This window comes from Aulonocara sp. 'chitande type north' Nkhata Bay, linkage group LG9 (assembly GCF_057382095.1).
Source record: "Aulonocara sp. 'chitande type north' Nkhata Bay isolate Kocher_YH1m ecotype deep benthic linkage group LG9, A_spYH_male_GT1.1, whole genome shotgun sequence".
Classification (NCBI taxonomy): Eukaryota; Metazoa; Chordata; class Actinopteri; order Cichliformes; family Cichlidae; genus Aulonocara; species Aulonocara sp. 'chitande type north' Nkhata Bay.
The window spans coordinates 17,833,595-17,854,413 of record NC_141352.1 but is presented as its reverse complement, the minus strand read 5'-3'; the positions used below and the strand labels follow the sequence as shown (position 1 = coordinate 17,854,413).

Here is a 20,819-nt window from a genome sequence, read left to right as displayed (position 1 = left end):
TCCACGGGTCACTGAAATTGGCGCAACACCAGCGAAGCGGAAGTAGGCTATTAAGTAGCTAACTGGGGGACTAGTGTACTGAAAAGTCCCGAACAGCTAACATGATAGTAAAACTTCCAGATTGAAAAAAGCTTTTTTATGTTTTTATTTTAGGGGAAAGTCGGTAAACTTTAAATTTTGTCATGACCTGGGTTTCCTTTGAAGGAGTGACTTGCCTCTGCTTATGCACCAGCCCTTGGTGGGGAGGAAGCGGGATCAATCATTCTCACAGCAAAACTGCTCTTTCCATCTCCTGATTAGTGTGGTCATTAGATCTATGCCGCCTATTGGACAACAGCAGGCTTTTAACTATCTGTCAAAGCAGTGCCATATACATTAAAAACGCTTCTTAAATCATTTTATTTTACGATGTTTCTTTTTCACAGTCATGCAAGCAGAAACCTTTTTGTACTAACGGGAACATACTTCAGAATTAGAAATCTGTTGAAAAGGATCGTTTAATTTTTTTTGGCTGCCCACAATTTGACTTGATTAGAATTTACATAAATGTTCTTATTGCAGCTTTAGTCATGCATACAAATGTCCATCTGGTGATAATCACAATATTTACATATCCAACAAGTTCAACATGTTTCTTAAATCATGAAAGACCAAACATTAGGTTAATCTATTTTAGAAGTGCATATTTTAAATACCTCCTCAGCACTGACAGTCAGACATGTAATACATTTAAATATTTGGCGAAAATACAAACTAGTCAATAGACTGACTGCAAAAACCTTACTCAATGATTTCATATTCCTAAACTTCATGAAATCTAATCTAATAAGTTCCATCTTCGTAAACCAGTACACCAAAAGTTCTCAGTTTTAAGACACGGGTTAAATCATGGTTAAGTAAAATCATTATAGCAAGTGGTGCCAAAGCTCATGCTTATGAGAAAAAACAGGCACCTCCACTCTCCCACTGGGATTCTCTCCTCTGCAATACATGACATCAAAAATATACATGTAGCCATTACAATACCATAGAAAAAGACATTACACAACCCCAGGCCAAAGGAACAGGAAAAAAAAAAAGGGAAAAGAAAGAAAGGCAGACTCGGCGAGTGTCTGCTTCGATGGAGAGCAGGCGCGTCGGGTGAATGGACCCCAGTGTGCACGGCTTCTGTTTCTGCCCTGCATCACTGCCACACCACAACCTGACGAGCTGGCCGCTCTGCCACAGCATACCACCGAGGGCCAAACTGTGCTGGGAGCAACTCCGCAGAGACATCTCACGCATGGCAGTCGATTCCCGCTGAGCCTAAGCAGAAGCTGTAGTTTGTTGTTCCATTATGTAATGCTATGACAGGCTACACCACTTGAATGACTGACTGGTGCTAGGTTAGACTGAGCGTTAAATGTGACCACACCGATGTGTTATTTAAATGTTGTGCTGAATCAGGGCTATGTGTGAAAAGATGCCGCCGTGCCTTGGGCATTGAGAATATAATATTATGCATTAAAGAGTAAACATTTGGACAGCAGTGTACATCTAATCCACCTTCCACTGAAACCGATCACTGTCCCAGCTACACTTTGCCTTATATAAAACAAAGAAACAAAGAAACAAAAAAAAAACAAAAACACAAAATGCTGCTTTTTTTAAGTTTTATTTTTTGCACGTGTCTTCTAATTCTTACCTACATGAAGGAAAAATGAATAGAAAAGCACTCCCAAGAGAAATAACAGATGATGCTACTCTTAGCAGTTAAACATACACCATGAATCAGTAAGCACCGGGCATGCACAAGAACACATTTCCAGGTGTAATTCAAATGGCCTTGTGGCTGAGGTTTAATTGCCAGACGTGTTGATTTGATTGAAGAGTTTGTCCTTAATGACTTGAGACATCAGACCATGAATCGCTTCTATGGTTGTCTTGCAGCTAAAATAAACCACAGAGAGAAATGAAGATCAGCATTTAATCCAGGGGGGAAAAAAGAAAAGGAAAACAGATGCCGCATAAAGGGATATGACATTTAAAGTGGTGTCAGCAGACTTTTTAAAGGTAACGTTGCTGTTTGCAGACATTCGTAGTGGGTGTATGTATCAGATATCACTGAAACTAAAGCTACTTTCGACTGCACTCGTATTCACGAGGGGTCGCCACAGCAGGTAGCTCGCCGTGTGTGATTTGGCCTTCCTGTGTCCTATCCTGAAGCCGGGGATGTTTAGCTTGACAGCTGAAGGTTTAAACCACTACATTATAGAGCCACTAAAAGATGAAACTGAAACTGAAACCACTATCAACATTATTTGCCCTGATGAAACCCGTTTTTTAAATTCATGTGGATATAGTACAAGTGTAGCATTTACTTCATTGTTTAGTTTAAATATTTAATAATAAAAAAGTGAAAAAAAAAAGGTTTTTCAGCAGAAGTTTGTTTTTAAAAAATACTTATTCTAACATATTCTGTGTATTCAAATTACGTATTTAAACAGTTATAACCTATTATTGTAATGTGCATAACAAATTCATAATATAGTAACGTGTTACTTAGACTCTATATGTCATTCCTAATATGCCTCTATGTTGTCAATACAAACAATTGCTGAAAGAAACTGTTTTAAATCTCTCTATATAGCATCATTATCACCTTCAGATCAATCTATTGACCCTGAAGGAGAGGTCAGAGGTCAAATATGACATGATATTTTAAATCCTTATATGGTGCTTTTTATACCACACTTGTAAGAATCATAGCTTCTAAGTTATAAGGCTTTTTGTCAATTTTCAGGCAATAAATCATTAAGTTGACCTTGAAGGCCTGAGTGGATGTAAGGAAAATCTTAATGGATTGTTACCATGATGCCACCTTACACCCCAACAAAGTTTATCTAAATGAATTCAAACATTTTGAAGCTGTTTGCACACAGAAAGAATGACACACGAAAATGCTCCCAAAAACATGACCACCTTGGCGGAGTTCATAAAGACATTACTGAGCTGGATTCTATTAGAAACTATATCAAGAAATTTGAAATAGCCAAATGGGGTCAGTTTGCATAATAACGGATTAAAAAGTATCTTAAAGCACTGAATTATTACTGCTAAGCAACACTGGTCTGATTAAGAAACAAATTTTAGATTAATTTAGCAACAAACACAAAAATAAACTACTGTCCTTAACACCTAATCAATGCCAGATTTAAAAAAGACTGACATTTAATTTGAGGATGTGATAAAAATACTGCTCGAAATAAAAGAAAACAAGCCAGTTATAAGGTCAGTGGAAAAAATAATATATATCACACAAGTAGAAAATATGATTACATAATTGAAAGCAACACCACTGACCACTTTATTCATCTAGTGGGATATTATTTATACATTTACAGTCATATTATATCATACTTAAGTTACAGTGCCCAAAATAAATTAAGCTGACATTTAATTTTACTAAAGCATTCTATCGAAAATAAAACCCACCTGTCTCGTGTTGCTTTGGCCAGTTTGTCCTCAGACTTTCTGTCGTGTGTGTCTAATCCGAGCATGAAGCAGCCTCTGCCCAGCTGGGCCTCCGACTGCTCCAGCTTCTCTGACAGGTCGAACACCTGGCCCGTGGTGTAGTCCGAGTTCTGACCATGCAACACACAAACACACAGAAACTGACTCATGCACAATTTGCCACTAAAAGCTTGATAACAGATTTTCCTTTTTTTTTCTTTTTTTGCAGAATGGCAACAAATATGTCTAAAAAGCCAGAGGAACACTTTATGGGTTGTGGTGAATGAAAAGAAGTCAGTGAAAGGTTTGCTTAAGGTGAGGCCGTGTTTATGGTAGAAAAGGTAATTAAAACACAATGACAAGGGAGGCCCCTGGCTGGGGTGACAGTGTAGCAACTGACAAAGCCCGTCACCCATAAAGCAGCCCGTTCTTGACATCTAGTCAATTCATCTTCATCCAAAACGCCAAAAAACCAACTGTTTGGACAAGCCTGATGCCTATTTAGACTGTTTAGTCAAGCTCAGGACAGAGTTCCTGCATCCACAATGCAAATTTACATGAGGGGCAAACGAACAGCAAGGGGGAAAAGGAGCATCATGGAGTCGGCTCCAGCTTTAATACTTATCTCCATTGTGAAAAAAAGTTCATGTACAGCTTATTACTAAAATCAACAAACACGGACGCTTAGCTAATAAGCAGCAATAAATCATGACATCACAAGCTGGTGACCACATGTCTAAATGAGTTATAGAGTAATAATTAACCATAAATCAAAATGTCAAACAAATAGCAAACATTTTGATTTTTGAAATGCCCTACATACCGTGAGGAGACTTGAAGAACTTAAGGTATTAACCCAATATTTATTCCAAAGGAGTTCCAGGAGCTTTCTATCGAGGGAGGACTTAAAGTAAGTAACCTCCAAGGCGTAATACCTAAAAAGGAGAGCGACAGAGAAAAAAGAAGCGCATATGCAAGTACTGAAAATAAAGTAAACAATAAAAAATGTGTGATACGGTACATGCTACACAAGTATTTGATCCGGTACAATACTGTAGCAAATATAAATACTCACTGTTTACAGTGTACACCAAAGTCTTCAATCTTGTTCAGGGGGATAGTCTGATATTCTGAGGGTCCCTCATCAGGGGGTTTGTAACCCTAAAAATCCAAAAAGGAAATACTAAGTACTTACTACAGTAATAAGGAATTAAGAATACAGAGTGACTGAAAAAAAATTATAAATATATTCTTAACAAATACACAACAATAAAATCAGTATATAAAAACGTCTCAAATAATCAAATACAGCTATGCACAAGAAGAATGAAAAAACAGATATTTTGTGATTTTACTAAAGACCAAAGAGGACTGCTGCTAAAGTCTTTGCTTTACCTTCGGGTAGGTTCTAAAGGCACCGAGGTTGACTTTTCCTGCAGAAATAGTCCGAGTGGGATCAATCTATAGGAAGCAAGATACAGTAGAACAGGAAAACAGAGTCAGGGGTCACACAAACCTCTAGGGACTACTCAAATGTGGCCACCAGGAGCCTTTTTACTGGGGCTGTCAGTGTGCTGAAAATACACACTTAATTACATGACGCCCCTGGCATTTAAGCGCCGCTAAACCAAATGAAGTGTAAATAGCAAATGTGGTTGTAATAGCAAAATATTCATCAGTACTACATGCAAATCTACAACTCATCCATCAGTAATCTTCCCCCCTTCTCAGTTACACCCACATTAATGGGATGTGGGATATGGGATAAGCTCCATTTGAAAAGTGGGAAAGTAGAAGTCACAGTTAAAAAAACAAACAAAAAGCCATTAGCTTCAAAATAAAACTGGTTACTATTTCCCATCTTACCACAACAGCCACAAAAGGCTCCTGAAACTGTTGGTTGAGCATCTGGGTGCTGACATCTATGCCGGAGAGCCAGCATCCATAGCCTGGATGACTGTGGTACCAGCCTATCGCATTCTCCAGCCGGCCAACCTGAGGAATTGTAGATAATATAAAATCATATCTTCTTTAGGGCAGTGTAAGATGTCAGTAACATGATTGTATTTGACACAGTTTGCAGTTTTTATCCTTATCTAAAGTAGCATTTTCCTATCTTTCCTTTTTCTTTTAAGAAAAAATATCTCCACATTCGTGTAGTCACTTGAATTCATTAGAGTATTGGATAGTGTATGTTAAACAGGGACTGGAGAAACCTCATAACATAGTACAATTTACACAAAACTTTACTATTATTCCTAGATAATATAAAAGAGTGCAAATCATATTAACCTTATAATATATTTATACTGTATTCCTGCTTCTTGGGTTTCAACATTAACTACAATAAAGTGCTTGAAAATAGGTTAGAGGTAAGTAATCGTATACTCAGCATGGGAAAAGGCAGACAAATGTGGTTATATATGGTTATCAGAATATTAATACTATCAAAAGACAGTAATGCTTCAAATAATCCCTTTATAGTTTGTAAAAATCTTATTGATATTAAGTTAAAGATTTTTCTAAAGCAGCTGAAACACCCTTCCTTAAGTAAAAAAAAAAAATGGTTGTAAGCCAGTGACATTCACAGAAAGTATTAAGTTAATGTCTCAGATGAAATCAAGTCTGATTTTATTTAGGCTATAGTTCGGTTCCTTCTTTCTAAGTCATAATTCAAACACGATGCTCTTTATGTGCGTGGAAGTCAATGTCCCACCTGTTTGGCATTTTCAATATAGGCAGCCATGTATTCATAGGCTGCCGCCTGGGCGTTAACTCTGGTCTCTGTGCCCTCCACGGGCAAAGCAAAGCTGTCCATGATGATCATGGTTTCACCGTCCACCTTTCCCAGCATGAGGCCCATCACCTCCAGGTTTCCTCCAGATCTGGCATGCATTACCATCTTCAACAGGGCCAAAGCTGAGATTTTGCAGTACTTGAAGTAGTGGTGACTAAAAGGTGAACAATGACAAATGTATTTGTATTGATGTTAGATAATATTAAGCAGTGCGTATATTGTAGATACACATCCAGTTTGCTGTACTGCTACTAACATAAAGACCGGTTTGCTAGTTTGTAGCTAAGCTACCACTAATGTTCCAACAATAAACTACCAACGAACACCATTTAATACGAATACGGCAGCTCAGCAATCACTTAAATACTTAGACAGAAACCTAAATACCACAATGTTGTTTTGCACCCACTCTTTCGTCCATGGTTTCGCAGCGAGGATTTCTTGTTGTTGCTTTTTGTCATATTTGTAAATTTCATCAATGCTCTGAACTTCCTGCATGCTGTTAGACAGCTCCCATGTTTTCTGAGCCGTATTGCTCCCCGCCATGTTAATAATGTATCCAAGCAAAACCCGAGCCGTAAAAAAACCCGATTTTTTTCTTTAAATAAGGGAAGAAGTGCTGTATTTCTCCCCCAAAGATTTTGATAACGTTTTAGGAGCTGATAGCCACTCGCTCAAGGAGCCATGACAGTGAGCGATACCAACGCAACAAAGTGAAATCGACGGGGACGTTCGTTTTCATATTACACATATTTACCACTGATGTGTTTATTTGTTATATGCCATCTCTTAACACTACAACGCAATGATATATGGTGATATTGCATTAATCATATTTGTATCTTATTTATTACTCTTATTAGAATATATTTACCCCTGTGACGGAAGCCATGGTTTAGTCCTGCGACGACGTCAAACTAACTTCTGGGGACGCACTGACATCTAGCGGCGCTTTTTAGAAAGGTACCTACATCTATTTGTCAGGGCTTTTTTCTTAGAGCCTCAGCACTGTACTGGGAGCTGAAGTATTTAACGAGTCAATAAAACTGAAGCTAGTATTCAATAATTAGGCAATACTATTCTGGAGGAAGGCCGTAGCTAGTAAGTTAAAGGGCTATTAATTAGCCTAAAGGGCTGCTGGGTAAGGCTAGATGGTATCATTTTTAGACAACAGCAGTATGTTAAGTTTATTAACATGTTGTTAATAAACTTTGCCTGGTTTTATGTTGTTTAAAGACGATTAAAAAGAAACAGAAAATTCAGATCCTAGTGTTAAATATTGCAGAGTTATTAAAGACTTAACATTTGGACTATATTAGACATATTTTTCTAGAATGTTTGTGTTAGATGTGTTTGCTAGCCTCTCCCAGGAGAAGGTTTGTGTCATGGTTGCCCATGGCAACGGAATGACGCTTTGGGCTCGCTGTGAAAGATCGGTCGGATAGGTTTGAGCTGTGTGTGGAAATTTAAGAATTATTGATATATATCGTGTTATTTGGTCTTGTTATTTGTCTAGCCAGAGTTACATCCGAACTTTAAAATAGACGCGCATGTTCATATACCCCATTATGGGGTATATAAACATTAAGTCCAGTGTTTGCCTTATTGGGTGTATTGTGTATCACGATTGGACGTTTTTTTTTTTTGAGAAGCATGAAGAAAAAACTCCCCGCCATATGTGATCAAGGACTTGCGAAGCAACGTTTATAGGTGTAAACTAATCAACCGGTGAGTAAAAACAAACAAACAAGCAAACAAACAAACAAACAAAGGAATTCTTTTAATCACATGTTGCTTTTTAATAAACAAATCGGTGTTTCAGCGAGTTTTTCTCCACAGTCAGGGTCAGATGGTGCAAATTACACAATGCTGTAAATATGACTTCAGCAGCAGCTCTAGGAGTAAACCCCAATCCCGACAGAGGTACTGTACAAGGCTGTAGTAGTGAATTGGCTGCATTATTTAAGCCTGTAGTGTTTAGTGAATAGTTTCCTGTTTTTATTGTACAGTCTACTCTATATACCGTATGCCGTATTTCCCAGGTATTGGCTTAAGCCATCTGCTGGGTACCGAGTATGAAAGGAAGAAGCAGAAACTTCAGCGGGAGCTCCAGCTGGACTACAGAAACTATATATCCAGGGTGTGACGACGCAAAATAAATAAATAACTTAATAAATAAATAAATAAATAAATAAATAAAATAAAAATCTGAACATGTATAGATAAAATAATATATAGTTCATTTAGCCAAAACAATAGGAATTTACTGTTACATCAGGCATATAATTATATATAACCTATAAGAAAAGGTCTTAAATAAATCAGAATAGCTTATTAAAATAAAATTTAAAAAATATGCCAAGACAAACTGGCTTAGTGAGGTAAAAGATGCACAATTTAAAAAAAAAAAAAAAAAAAAAGCAATCTCAATATAAAAAAAGAGAAATAAACAACAGAGCACCACACAAAGGCATTAGAGTATAAACCTTTTACTGAGTTATTTTCATTCACTGTTGTAATAAATTGTTAAATAGTAGACTAAACATTATATGAAAAATAATTAACCTAAAGTCAGAACATCAAGTTAGATAAAACTGGAAATCTTTGCTTTATGTAAGTGCCACCGAAGTGACAATTTGTAGCTCACTGTAGAAGGAAAAGCACAATGAATCACAGTCACAATGAAATTTCAACAGCTGATTACTTATATTAAGATAATAATTTTATGTATTGCAAGTTTTTTGAAGCTTATGCTGAATTATTAAAAAAAAAAATTGGTGTCCGATTAACATAGATTAAATATGTGCTAATTTGCATACATATCCAATTGACAGAATGGAATAAAACACCTAAATGTGCATTTTAGACATTTCCTTTTTATTAGTGTTACATTTAAGACTTAATAAATCTTAAATCCTAATCTTAAAATTGTCTGGAACACGGGAACTTGTTATCTGGAATGACATATCAGAAATCGTTACGAAAATACATTCACCAGCCACTTTATTAGGTATACCTTCCTAACGCCACATTAGAACCATTTTGGCAATCTAAATGGCATAGATTGAACAAGATTTTGCCTTATGACATGGTGGAGTGTTTTCCTGCTGAAATCAGCTATCGGACGATGGATACTCATGGTCATACAATGATGGCCATGGTCAGCAACAATACTCACGTAGGCTGTATATACGTAGTATCATCAGTTGGTACTAAAGGGCCCAAAGTCTGCCAAGAAAACATCCCACACACCATTACACCACCACTATCTGCTTTAGCTTATCTACTTCAAGGTTCACATGGTCTTCTGCATACCTTGGTTGTAACAAAGGGTTATTTGAGTTACTGTTTGCTTCCTATCAGTTTGAAGCAATCATTGCTATTCTTCCCTTATCTCACCTCTGGCATCAACAAGACATGTTCACCCAGAGAACTACTGCTCCCTGGATTCAGACTGACCCAGTAGATCAGCAGTTTCTGAAATACTCAGACCAGTCCATCTGTCACCGGCAACTATGCCACATTCAAGTAGCTTAGATCACCTTTCTTCCCCATTCTGATGCTTGATTTGAGCTTCAGCTGATCGTCTTCACCCTGTCTACATGCCCAAATGCACTGAGCTGCCGCCATGTGATTGGCTGATTTTGTATTTGCATTAATGAGCAGCTGAAAAGGTTTACCTAGCAAAGTGGCTGGTGAGTTTATGTCTGTGTTTAACTAAGTTGCCTCTGTGTTGCATTTGCGTACACACAGCAAATCTCTTATTCTTCCTGCAGAAAACGGATCTGAAAAGTAAAGAGCCTCAACAACAACTTGATGGAGTGTCACTACCGATTGATGAGAGGATATCTGTAAAGGTGTGCCTGCATTCATTCAGTCATCAAAGTAGAGCTTTAGCTCTTCAGCTAGAACTGATACAAACTGCTGACTGCACAGTGCTGCGCGCTTCATGGCAACTGATTTTCTTTATATAAGACCGTGAACTTAAAAACAAAAGTTAAGAGGGATTTCAGGCGTCTATATGTGCACGACAAGCTGAATGTTGATAAGTATTGATGCAAGCATTTTTGAAATATTGAGGCAAAAAATATAGCCTTAACCTCATCGTCACTCGAATGTGTGCAAGCAGAAATATGTATCTTCTTTTGATAGAAGATGGTATTCTTTAAGTTTTGTATTTCCTTAAATTCTAAGTGTCACATGAGCTTAACTGAGCGGTGTGGCTGCTTGACTCTGACTTTTTGTTTTTTCTCTTGCAGGAAAAACTGAGAGAGGAGAGAAATAAAGAATACAACCTCTTCCTCCAAGAACAAGCTCAAATCAGAACGGTAAAGAGGAGAACGTCTTCTGTCAGTCCCAAGGTAAGAAGACTGATGACTCAATAGGCAGATCGTGCACAATAACGCTAGTGTGTTTGGTGCAATAATCCATGCAATTTTTATAGCACACTTTAAAGGATTCTCTATCAGTAGAAATGCTTCTCCATTTATCAGGTAGATACAGCTCACTGAGTACTTGAAAGACAAATAACGAAAAGCACTCTGTTACAAAGTAAATCTTTTTTCACATTGAATTTCTTCCTCACATTTTCATTTTCAGCCTGGACAGATTCACGCTTCAGATGGCTTGAAAATTTCTCCCCCAGCCTCTCCCCTGTCATCCCCTCACAAACATACCCACACAAACATAGTCCCCAGTCACAATGAGAGGAAAGATGCTTCCACTCTGACCGAGGTGTTCAACGATGGAGAAATCAGGAGTCCAGTTCAGAGGTGGCGAAGACGCTGGCAAATCTTCGGAGCAGAGCCCTACAGCTCTGAAGACGAGCTAAACACAGACAGAGGGGATGAGTTTGATTTGAGATACAGGAGGAGGAACGACAGGCACACTCAAGAGCCTGGGTACAAAGAGGAGATGACAGCGCAAGAGTGCAGAGTGAAGAAGTATCCTTTTTTTTCTGGAAAATGATTTGAATTACTGGTAGTTTCATCCGTTACCATATAAATGAGATCAGATTGCTCCTCTGCCAAATTTCACTGTCCTGTCTGTTTCTATGGCAGGGCTTCTCAGGACATAAAGGAGACAGCGGCTCCTACAGTTTCTCATCAGAAGACCAATGACACAATTTGGAAGTCTGAGTAAGCAAGTTTATGTTTTTTGACCCCTGCTTCTAGAAAGCTGTTAATGATCTCAGCTCCTAACTGTACACTAGCAATAATGTTAGCTCATAAATGCTTTGCCCTGGGCAAAAGGTTTTGCAGCAATGTGATTTATGATGATGAAACAGTGGTCACATATAGACAAGGGCGGCCAACAACATCCCCCTGGAAAGTCTCATAAATTTTCAGAATCAATACCATCAGTACCATAATTGATTATACTGGTATCTGCTGCCATATTCAGTTATTGCTCTTCAACACTTTTGCCTGCTGTTGCATTTCATTGTTCCTGAACTACATTCAGTAACCTGGTAACATGAGGTGCTGTGATAGAGAGTGAGCCTTGGCCCTTTTCCAGGCAAAAAATTGCTCACCCTAGAGTTTATCAGAAGAGCTGGATTGATGAAGCACAAGCCTTTGCTCTCTGTCTCTGAGTTATAGCCCTCAAAGCTCTGCAGCCACTGTGTGACATAAAATCGTAGCTGGGTGTGGCTTAAAGAGGAAGTTATTGCAGTGATGTTACCCTTACATGCTGTCAGTAATTGGGTGACTCTTATGGAGAGTCCCGTTCTGTTTGTGTATCTGTATTCAATAGTGTTCAAGTGCCAGCCAGCATGAAGATGGCTGCAAGATCTGCTGTCAGGAAGGATAAGGCTGATTTTGCTACTGGACTGTTGATAGGTAAAAACATTCTTACTACACAGATAATAAATGCAATTTATCAATTAAAGTCATATTTCAGAACTTAAGCAGTATTTTAATGACTCTACGTCTTGATGCAGGAATAACAGAAGAGCAGGAGACAACTCAGATGAGGAAAGAACAATACAGGCAGGAGTTACTGAGACAAATTGCTGAAAAGCAGAGGAAGAAGATGGAGTAAGTATTTATTCTCAAAATCATCATTTTCATCAGAGTCCTTTAAGCTAGCTCAACCCTTATGATCTACAAAGCATGAAATCAAACTACTGATCGCTGGTCACCTCTCTTCTTAACTTAGAAAAGACCTGTCGAAGCTAGGTTAAGAAGAGAAGTGATGAGAGTTAGAGGGGGCAAGGATGAGATGGTTTGGACATGTGGAGAGGAGGGATAGCACATATATTGGACGAAGGGTGTTGAAGATGAAGCTGCTAGGCAGGAGGAAACAAAGAAGACCACAGAGAAGATTTCTGGATGTCATGAAGGAGGACATGCGGAGGGGTGTGACAGAGGAGGATGCTAGGGATAGGGTGAGATGGAGGCTGTTGATCATGTTGTTGAGACCCCTAAAGGGAGCAGCTGAATAAAAAAGAAGACATAGAAAACAACATCAAGCCTGTGACGTTGTTCTGTCCTTTTTTTCTCTTTAGGGAGAAAAGACTTGAGCTGAGAGTTGACCCTGAGAAAGAGGTAGGAGAATAGCATTAAAAGATCTGGCTAGCAAAACCTTTAAACAGCAGAAACATAATGTTTGTGTCAGGTCTGGATTTGTTATTATAACTTTCATAGGTTGTGGAGTCTTGGAGAAATTTCTTGAAAGAAGTACCACCTAATCTTATCCTCGATATATATGTTGTCTTTCTTTGATGATTGTGTTCTGGACCACACGTAATCTGTTCCAGCCTGACCGAATACAGCAGCTAGGGTCTGTGAATCGTCACTATAACAGCCTGAGCCAGGATGTTCTTCACAAGCTAGGAAAAGATCTAGAGGCCGAAGGGAAGCACCTAAATCCCAGTCTTGAAAATGGCAAACCCACTGAGAATGCAGATGAGAGAGCCCCCCCAGGAAAGTCCCAGGTGGACTTGATTACAGCTCTCAGACAACTGTCTGGGAAGACTGTGCCTTCAAATGGGATGGAATTACCGCAAGGTGTCCCCTCACTGGACTATTTTAGTGAGGACTACCACAGAGACTTCTCAAACATCCTAGGAGAGGTGACCATCCCAAGGTAGCTCACATTTGCTTCGATTAAATGAATAAAATTAGCAGCCCTGCTATACACTCACTGGAGTGTTGGTAACTCTGTTTCAGGGTTGCGAGTGTTGCTCCTCCTTTACCTCCCATTGTACCTCACAATTACAAGACTCCATATGATGCAGATTATTACTACTATGGAACCAGGAATCCATTAGATCCTCATCTTCCTCACAATCCAAGTAATGTAACTATCTGTTTCACAAATATGTATTTACTAAATGTTTCTTGTTTTTATCCACATTTTTTTTAGACTTATGTTGTTGATTATTGCTAGCAGTTTTTAAAGCAGACAACGACTGGTTTGATTTCAGTGTGGTGATGTTTAGATTGCTGGAGTTGAAAAACGTGTTGCTATCCAGTTTGTGTAAAGTCAACATTAAAAAGAAACTGCAACAACCTATTAACAAAATTAAAATAAACCCTTACATTTACTGTGATAGATGACCTGCTGCACTTAACGCAACTGTCACCTCCATGCAAATCATATGAATGTCGCTTTAAGCTTCAGAAAAGCTTAAAGCAACATTCATGAAAACAGTAATGTTACTGTTTCTCCTTTTCTACAGCTGAAGGCAACATTAATGATAATACTATATGCGAGTGGTGTGTTTGGTTACAGTTATTTCTTTTCTATTTTAATATTACTGCCAAATTCCTGCTCTTTATTTGAGCTTTGTTTGTGGCAGTCAGTGGCAGCAGATAGTTCATGAAGCTCTTGAATCGTGTGCATTCTTTATCTTATATTTTTGTATTTTCTACATCAGATGGTCTGCCCGGGGGGAATCGGCAGTCTGAGAATTCCAAGATTCTGTCTCAGAGAATGCGTCCTCTCAGATCCAGTGGCCAAAATGAGTCAGTGACCTTCCCAGCACCTTTGGAGTTTTTTTTGTAAAACATGTTAATTTTTTCAGCATGTTGATGTTAATATAGATTTTATTCAGTAAAGCTGCATTAAATGCCCTCATCTCTGCTAGCAGCAACCCAGTAGATCTTTTCTCTCTTCCGGAAGAGGGTCTTCACAAACTGAATACTTATCACTACCTTCTGTACTTATATCTCCTTGCCATTTGCTACTCTGTCTGCTTCCAGAGAAACTCATCAACATGGAGCATCTGCTCTGGTTTTTGAAGAACTTCATGCAGAAAAGTCAAAGCAGAGGAGAGAGAGTGTACTGAGCTACCAAGAGACACTCAGACAGCAGGTACATTGTTATAGCTCCATGAAGAAACCACATGTTCTGTTATAGCGGTGTCATGGTTTCATCCTTTGAAAATTGTGTCTGGGGCCCAGATTAAAGAAAGAGAGGAGCACAGAAGACTAGAGAAAGAAGAAACAGCACGACTCAATGCCAAGATACAGGCTGAGATGAGGGCATACAACCCCTGGGGGAGAAGTGGAGGAGGAGGCGCTCCAATTAGAGACCAAAAAGGCAACCTTGTTAGTAAGTTTTATTGTAATGGTGTTCACCGGAGGCCAGATAATTTAATGTGTTTGATCAACAGATATTAATGTAACATGTTTTAATGAATGTTTTGCTGCCTTTAGGTGACCTGAATCACATGCACAGGATCAATGAGGCATCATATAGGAATCCTGTGCCCACTCCTGGCACTGAAACTAGTTCTCCCATTTCCCATCGACTAACAGGTAATGTTATCTTCCTAATATTTCAGTGGCTGTGCATTTTATATGCTTTGTAGATCTATAGCTTATGGCTTTCTGTCTTTTCTGTTTTAAATTGTTTTCACCTTTTACAGGTTTCAAGGATGAGACACTTCAACAGCAGGACAGTTACAGAGCAGCCCTGAAACAGCAGGTAGGTCCCGGGGCCTCAGTCTGTAGATGGATGATAGGAGAGGGTACTGATGAACTGCAGGATGAAATGAAATGCTTTTAGACTTACAGCAACCTGTATTCTCAACACTTTAAAAAAGTTGTAAATTAACTGTAACTGTGCATTTCAAACAGATAGAGGAAAACAAGAGAAAACAGCAAGAGGAAAGAGAACAGATTAGAATTGAGGAGGCGAAAGAAGAGAAGAGGCTCGCCATGCAGAGGGCACGCTTACAGGAGGAATATGAGGAGGAGCAAAGGAAAGAGAAAAGGAGGACTGAGGTGATGAGCTTGTTTCTTTTATAAAGAGTCCTTCATCATTTCTCCTTCTTTATAGTTTTATCTACTCTCTGCAGCATAAGCTGAAAAACCAAGGCTGGATCCATGAAGCTGAAACACATCGCCAGAAGCAAGAAAAGGTGGTGATGCAGGAAAAAGAGACTAAGAAGGTACCTCAGACCACCAGGGTGGAGAAAGACTCACGGTTGAATTATGAGGTACAGTAAGCACGAAAAGACAGGAGTGCTATAGCTCGCTGTGTCTTTGTCAAAGAATGACATTTTACTTGTTGTCCTGCAGAGGCAGCCCTCTCCGCCTATCCCAACCTTGCAGAAAAAGCTGGCAAATCTTGCGCCATATAGGCCCTCCTCTGTTTTGAGCCAGCAGTCATCCAGAACTGTGAGTAACTCATCGCAAAGATTGCAAATATTTTCACATTTTACCCTTTATGATAACTCTATAATAAAAAAACATGCATTCACAGAATCGCTCAGTGTCAGCACCGCACCACCGACCACCCGATGAAATTCCCAGCCAGCAGGGTAAGATTTGTCTTAACCTCTGTGCGTGCAAATCATAAACATTTATTTTTCTGATCCTTGCTCTGCCTTCACTCCCCTGTCATGCTTCAGATGATCAACAGGAAGTAATCAGAAAGCTGTCAGCCCTCCGTGGTTATCTGAGGAAAGAGCAGCGACAACTGGAGGTTCAGATGGGTCGCACGGATTCACACGAGACCCACTACAATCTGGTAAACAGGTACTGCAGTCAGGCAGCACTGAACAGCAGGGGGATGTGTGCAGGTATAACAGACCCAAAATAACAGGGATTTCTATCTTTTGTGCCAGGCTAATATTAAGACATTTAGAGACGCTGCTATGTTGAATTTAACCCAATTAACCCCCAGATGTTGTGAAGTGAAGACACAATACTAACTCTGGGCTGTTAAAGTGTGATCTTGATTTGATATTTGTAGTGAAGTATGTATTACTGTGCTTGGAAAAAATGAAGTGACCCATGTCTTTCCTCAGTGAATTGCTGTGGAGCACTACAGTAGCCATGTTGCTATTTAGAATATTCTCAACCCATTATTACCAAGCCCAGCACGATATGTCGAGTAACTGCATCCCTCCCTGCTAAATTACAGGAATGTTTTACAAGCCACTTGTTAATCTGTGCTTGTATTCAAGTTTACAGCAAATCATCTGAGAAATGCCTTTGAACTGGTGCCAGTCTCTGGGCTTTTCTTTTGTCACAGACTGCTCACACAGAAGGACCAGCGCTTTAGGGAACATAAAAGCTTTGGAATGTATTCAGCAAGTACAGGTCAAGCGTAATGCCCTCATTGTTTTATAGCAATGCAGAATTAATTTATGTCACTGCAGGGACAGTGCAGCAGGTGGAGCTAAATGGTATAGTTACTGTGCACAACTAGAAAGCATTTGGCATAGTGAACTGCTGCTACGTTTTCAGACAGACATCTGTTTGTTATTAGAGGTAGTTGTTCTGTTTAATTTGGGATTTTCCTCCTTTGCTCATGTGTAGAAGACGACCACATAGAGAATCTGCACATAGAGAAGCTGTCCTGTCTTCAGCTAGGAGTCCTTCTCCAGCTGATGCACATGCTAACAGGCAAAACATCAGGGAGTTCATCCAGCTTAAACACAGAGGTAATAAAAGACACAGCTTTGACACAGCTTTTAATGCTTCTTTGAACCACTGTTGTTCTTACAATGTACCAACCTGAAGTAAGTCTGATTTAATTTTCATTGCACAAATAATAATAGATTCAGGAATGTATTCACGGGAAGAGGCTGGCAAAGAAAAAGTGGGATAGTCGGAGAGCTGAAGAAAAGAGTACTGGAAGGCTAGGCGCACAGCAAAGAGAGAGGTGGCCCTGGCAAAGGAAAAGGCTTGTAGTGAGTTGTATGTGAGGCTGGACACTAAGGAGAACATGACTTGTAATGAATGACTAGGCAGAGAAATTGTGCTGGAAGAGATGTCCACCAGATTAGAGTGATTAAGTATAGAGGTGGAAATGTGCTAATGTGAAGAGAGTGTGTTGAGAAGATGGAAGGAGTACTTCGAGGAGCTCATGAATGAAGTTAATGACAGAAAGTGGATGAAAATGGAGTTAGAGAATCAGGAAGTGCAGAGAATCAGCAAGGAGGAAGTGAGGGCAACTCTGAAGAGGAAGGAGACGGGAGACATCGAGAGGTCTAGGAGCGAGGGCCGTGGACCTTTGAACAAGAGTGTTTAACACAATCTTGGAGAGTGAGGGGATTTCTGAGGAATGGAGATGAAGTGTAACCGTACCACTTTTAAAGAACGGGGTTGATGTGAAGAGAGTAACTACAGAGGAATAAGATGGAGAAGTGTAGAGAAGGACTGATTGAGTTGCACTCTTTGTGGATATCATAGGGTGCCTAGACAGGAACTCTGGTGCTGCATGAGGAAGTCCTGAGGGGCGGAGAAGTATGTGATGGTGGTGCAGGGCATGTAGGACAACAAGACAATAGTGAAGTGTGCAGTGGGAGTGACAGTTGGGGGGTGAAATTACATCAGAGATAGGCTCTGAGCCCCTTCTTGTTTCACTGGTGACAGAGAGGCTGACAGATGAGATCAGGCAAAAGTCTCTGTGGATGATGATGTTTGCAGACGATCACAGAAAAGATTCATGGATGAAGTGAAGGAGGACATGCAGGGGGTTGCTGTGACATAGGAGGATGCTAGAAATGGGGAGATGGAGGCAGATGATCCAATGTGGCGACCTCTAAAGGGAGCTGCCGAAAGAAGAAGAAGAAGAACAAATACGTCTAATAATGCTTTTCTTTTATTCTCAGTACTAAGCTACATAGAGGAAGTTAGTGTTTATTCTGTTTACAATCACTTTGGTCATGCTGTTCTTGTAAGTGTGGAGGACACCAAATGGTTTAGACTTTTAACTGGTGCTCTATCTCCCTTTATCTAAACCAAAACTTTAATCTCATGAGGTCATTTGAGGCCTCGGTCAGTGACGGACAGTTTGCCCATGTGTACAGTGAATCTCATGTAAGCTACCAAAGAAATGACTGGATGTGTTCCCAAACTGGAGTTTGAAACACACTCAGAGCTGCAAGCTGTAAAACCAACAAAAGAGGATAAAGGACTAGATGGGTTTTTTGGCTTCACTAAACACTTTTTTTGCTTTGTGTTTATTTTTTTACTGATGCAAATATTTAATTTATTAGTCAATTGCTTTGCCTAGAGCTGCCCTATAGTAACAATCCCTGATGTGACGTAGCTTGCTTTTATCCTACAGGTACGACATCTCGTGAGGAGGTTCGAACCCTGTACCCTGACCCTCCCGCAGACACACAAAGTCTGGACATTCAGCAGCACAAAATCAGGCTAATGAGGAGACAGGAAGATGGTCAGTGAGCAAATACAAATCAGTTTCACCTCAAATGTTTGTCCTCTAACTCCTCCTTCTGTCTTCCTCTGTAGACTTCTTGGGCCGTCAACTAGGTCATTATTATCCTGTAAGTGATCAGCACATTACACAGTAACTATATTCTGCACTTTCACCCTGGCAGATAATTCAGTCTTGCATGGCTTAATTTTAATTGTAGAGATTTTATTGTTTTCTGTCTGCATTTGTGTCTCCTCCCAGATCAAGAACCCTGGACGTGCCACTCACAGAAACCCCATATTGCCATCAGAGAGTTCTTTTATTGGTGAGTTTGGCAGAATATGGTCCGTCTGTAAAAACAGTCTTTCTCATTTATTTCCCTTCTTGTGTTCACATGACTGGGGACCAAATAGACTTTGAAAAAAAATCCCAAAAGCACCAGATGTTTTACATAAAGGTGACACGGTTTGGGAAGTCCTCTACATACAACCTCATAATACCTTTCTACGACACTCTGTGTGCCAGGCCAATTTAGCTCTTGGTTTCTCTGCCAGGCTAACTGTGGTGCGTGCCAGCCAGCTGTCTGTGTTGCAGCTGGTGCCAGTGCTAGTTGCAAGGTGACTACGCCAGCTGCAGGGTGGTGATAGCAGACTCCCAGAGCACAGGCAATTGGTACATTAGAGAAAAAAAGACTGATGGCTTTTGAATACTTTTGAAGCTCAGGGTTTTCTCACTATTTTCATATTATGCATGGATAAACGGAATAAAGTTTAGGTCCCTACCATCTGTTTGGCTGTAAAGACATTTGCAATTAATGATACATGGCAATTGGGTTTTTGTCAGGTTACAGTGGTGAGGCACGTGAGCAGAGATCCCTTCAACCATCAGCAGAGCACCAGGAGAGGACGGCACTTAACTATGATGTATGTCTGATATGCATCTTGTGTTTTACTAAGATCAAAAGGATCACCATCATTAAGATATCAAAGCTCTGTATATATTTACAGGAGGTGGCTGACAAGGGGGGTGATAATCTGCCAGCAGTACCCAGTCACAACAACCAGAACAAACGCCACATTACGAGGCCAGACTCCCACTCTGGTGATCACAGCGTAAAAGGTAAGACGAAAGAATTCACTACAGGAAGCATTTAAATGATCAGGCTTATAACTAGTATAGCAAGTGGGAGCTAATCTTAAACACCGTATAAATTAGTGAAACATAAAAATCGTGCCACTTTATATACTTGTTGGCTTTTAGCAACATGTGCAAATTTTAAGCGTTTTTTAGTATCACTGAAAAAAAAAAATGTGATGGATACGCCCCTGTACCCTACAGACTGGCTGCCCGGTGATGAAGCGGACATGTCGTCGCTGGGCTCTGCCATGGGGAGGCGTGTCTCTGTGGACACTGTTGCCACGGAACTGTGGCTGCGGCCCGGAACGTCAGACGCTGTAAAGCAGTGAGGCTGTAGCAACAGGATAAACAGGCGGATGGGAGCTCCACACAGACTTAAACACTGCATTGCACAGCTCCCATTGGTGGCTCTCTAAACTGGAAATGCACAGCCACCTTTTCTGCAAATGCAGGTGGGGGTTCTCATGAGAACTGATGTCCTTCCTGTGCAGTGCTTTACTGACTTACACTTTACTTGTGTGCTGTTTCTATTTGCTCTCATTGGAGACCAGAGTCTGTAAAAACATTAATGACTATTAGATCACAGAAGAAACAGTTAATACAAAACTCACTGTGGCCAATTCCTCTTTACCTTCTACATTTAGCACATTAGCATTTTGTAAAGGTGGGATTCAGTTAATGAATAAAGTCATGGTGTTTTTGAGCAATAAAAATGTTACTGTAATGTTGTCCTGGCTGATCATTCTTAAACAGCTGGCAGCAACTGTAATTC

At 39.8% G+C, this 20,819-nt stretch overlaps 2 protein-coding genes across 2 annotated transcripts; one reads left to right on the top strand and one right to left on the bottom strand.

The window, feature by feature from the left end:
* Window positions 1-1,622: 1,622 nt before the first annotated feature.
* Window positions 1,623-7,000, bottom strand: cops5 (COP9 signalosome subunit 5). Its single transcript, XM_086306185.1, has 8 exons — window positions 6,699-7,000; window positions 6,209-6,443; window positions 5,359-5,487; window positions 4,888-4,953; window positions 4,568-4,653; window positions 4,316-4,427; window positions 3,475-3,623; window positions 1,623-1,929 (listed from the first exon to the last, which is right to left on the bottom strand). The coding sequence occupies exons 1-8, from the start codon at window positions 6,833-6,835 to the stop codon at window positions 1,839-1,841; spliced, it is 1,005 nt and encodes a 334-aa protein (XP_086162311.1). The 5' UTR covers window positions 6,836-7,000; the 3' UTR covers window positions 1,623-1,838.
* Window positions 7,001-7,277: 277 nt separating this feature from the next.
* cspp1a (centrosome and spindle pole associated protein 1a) lies at window positions 7,278-20,786 on the top strand. The gene is made up of 29 exons (XM_086306180.1): window positions 7,278-8,017; window positions 8,129-8,212; window positions 8,332-8,429; window positions 10,066-10,146; window positions 10,549-10,650; window positions 10,889-11,232; window positions 11,350-11,427; window positions 12,044-12,129; window positions 12,231-12,327; window positions 12,798-12,837; window positions 13,050-13,378; window positions 13,462-13,586; window positions 14,172-14,259; window positions 14,497-14,608; window positions 14,698-14,848; window positions 14,953-15,054; window positions 15,165-15,223; window positions 15,376-15,522; window positions 15,597-15,737; window positions 15,820-15,918; window positions 16,004-16,061; window positions 16,152-16,278; window positions 17,065-17,189; window positions 18,821-18,931; window positions 19,006-19,040; window positions 19,172-19,235; window positions 19,754-19,833; window positions 19,918-20,029; window positions 20,249-20,786. Exons 2-29 carry the CDS (start codon window positions 8,167-8,169, stop codon window positions 20,374-20,376), a joined length of 3,165 nt encoding a protein of 1,054 aa, XP_086162306.1. The 5' UTR covers window positions 7,278-8,017; window positions 8,129-8,166; the 3' UTR covers window positions 20,377-20,786.
* Window positions 20,787-20,819: the final 33 nt, after the last annotated feature.

What these genes read in the sequence shown, in the direction of transcription:
- cspp1a (XM_086306180.1), top strand. Translation starts at nt 8,167, where the DNA reads ATGACTTCAGCAGCAGCTCTAGGAGTAAACCCCAATCCCGACAGAG. An exon ending in GAGTTGACCCTGAGAAAGAG is followed by an intron (nt 12,838 to 13,049) that starts GTAGGAGAATAG and finishes AATCTGTTCCAG; the next exon opens with CCTGACCGAATACAGCAGCT. An exon ending in ACTCACGGTTGAATTATGAG is followed by an intron (nt 15,738 to 15,819) that starts GTACAGTAAGCA and finishes GTTGTCCTGCAG; the next exon opens with AGGCAGCCCTCTCCGCCTAT.
- cops5 (XM_086306185.1), bottom strand. Translation starts at nt 6,835, where the DNA reads ATGGCGGGGAGCAATACGGCTCAGAAAACATGGGAGCTGTCTAACAGC. An exon ending in GCGAAACCATGGACGAAAGA is followed by an intron (nt 6,444 to 6,698) that starts GTGGGTGCAAAA and finishes TTCACCTTTTAG; the next exon opens with TCACCACTACTTCAAGTACT. An exon ending in TTTGGTGTACACTGTAAACA is followed by an intron (nt 4,428 to 4,567) that starts GTGAGTATTTAT and finishes TCTCCTTTTTAG; the next exon opens with GTATTACGCCTTGGAGGTTA.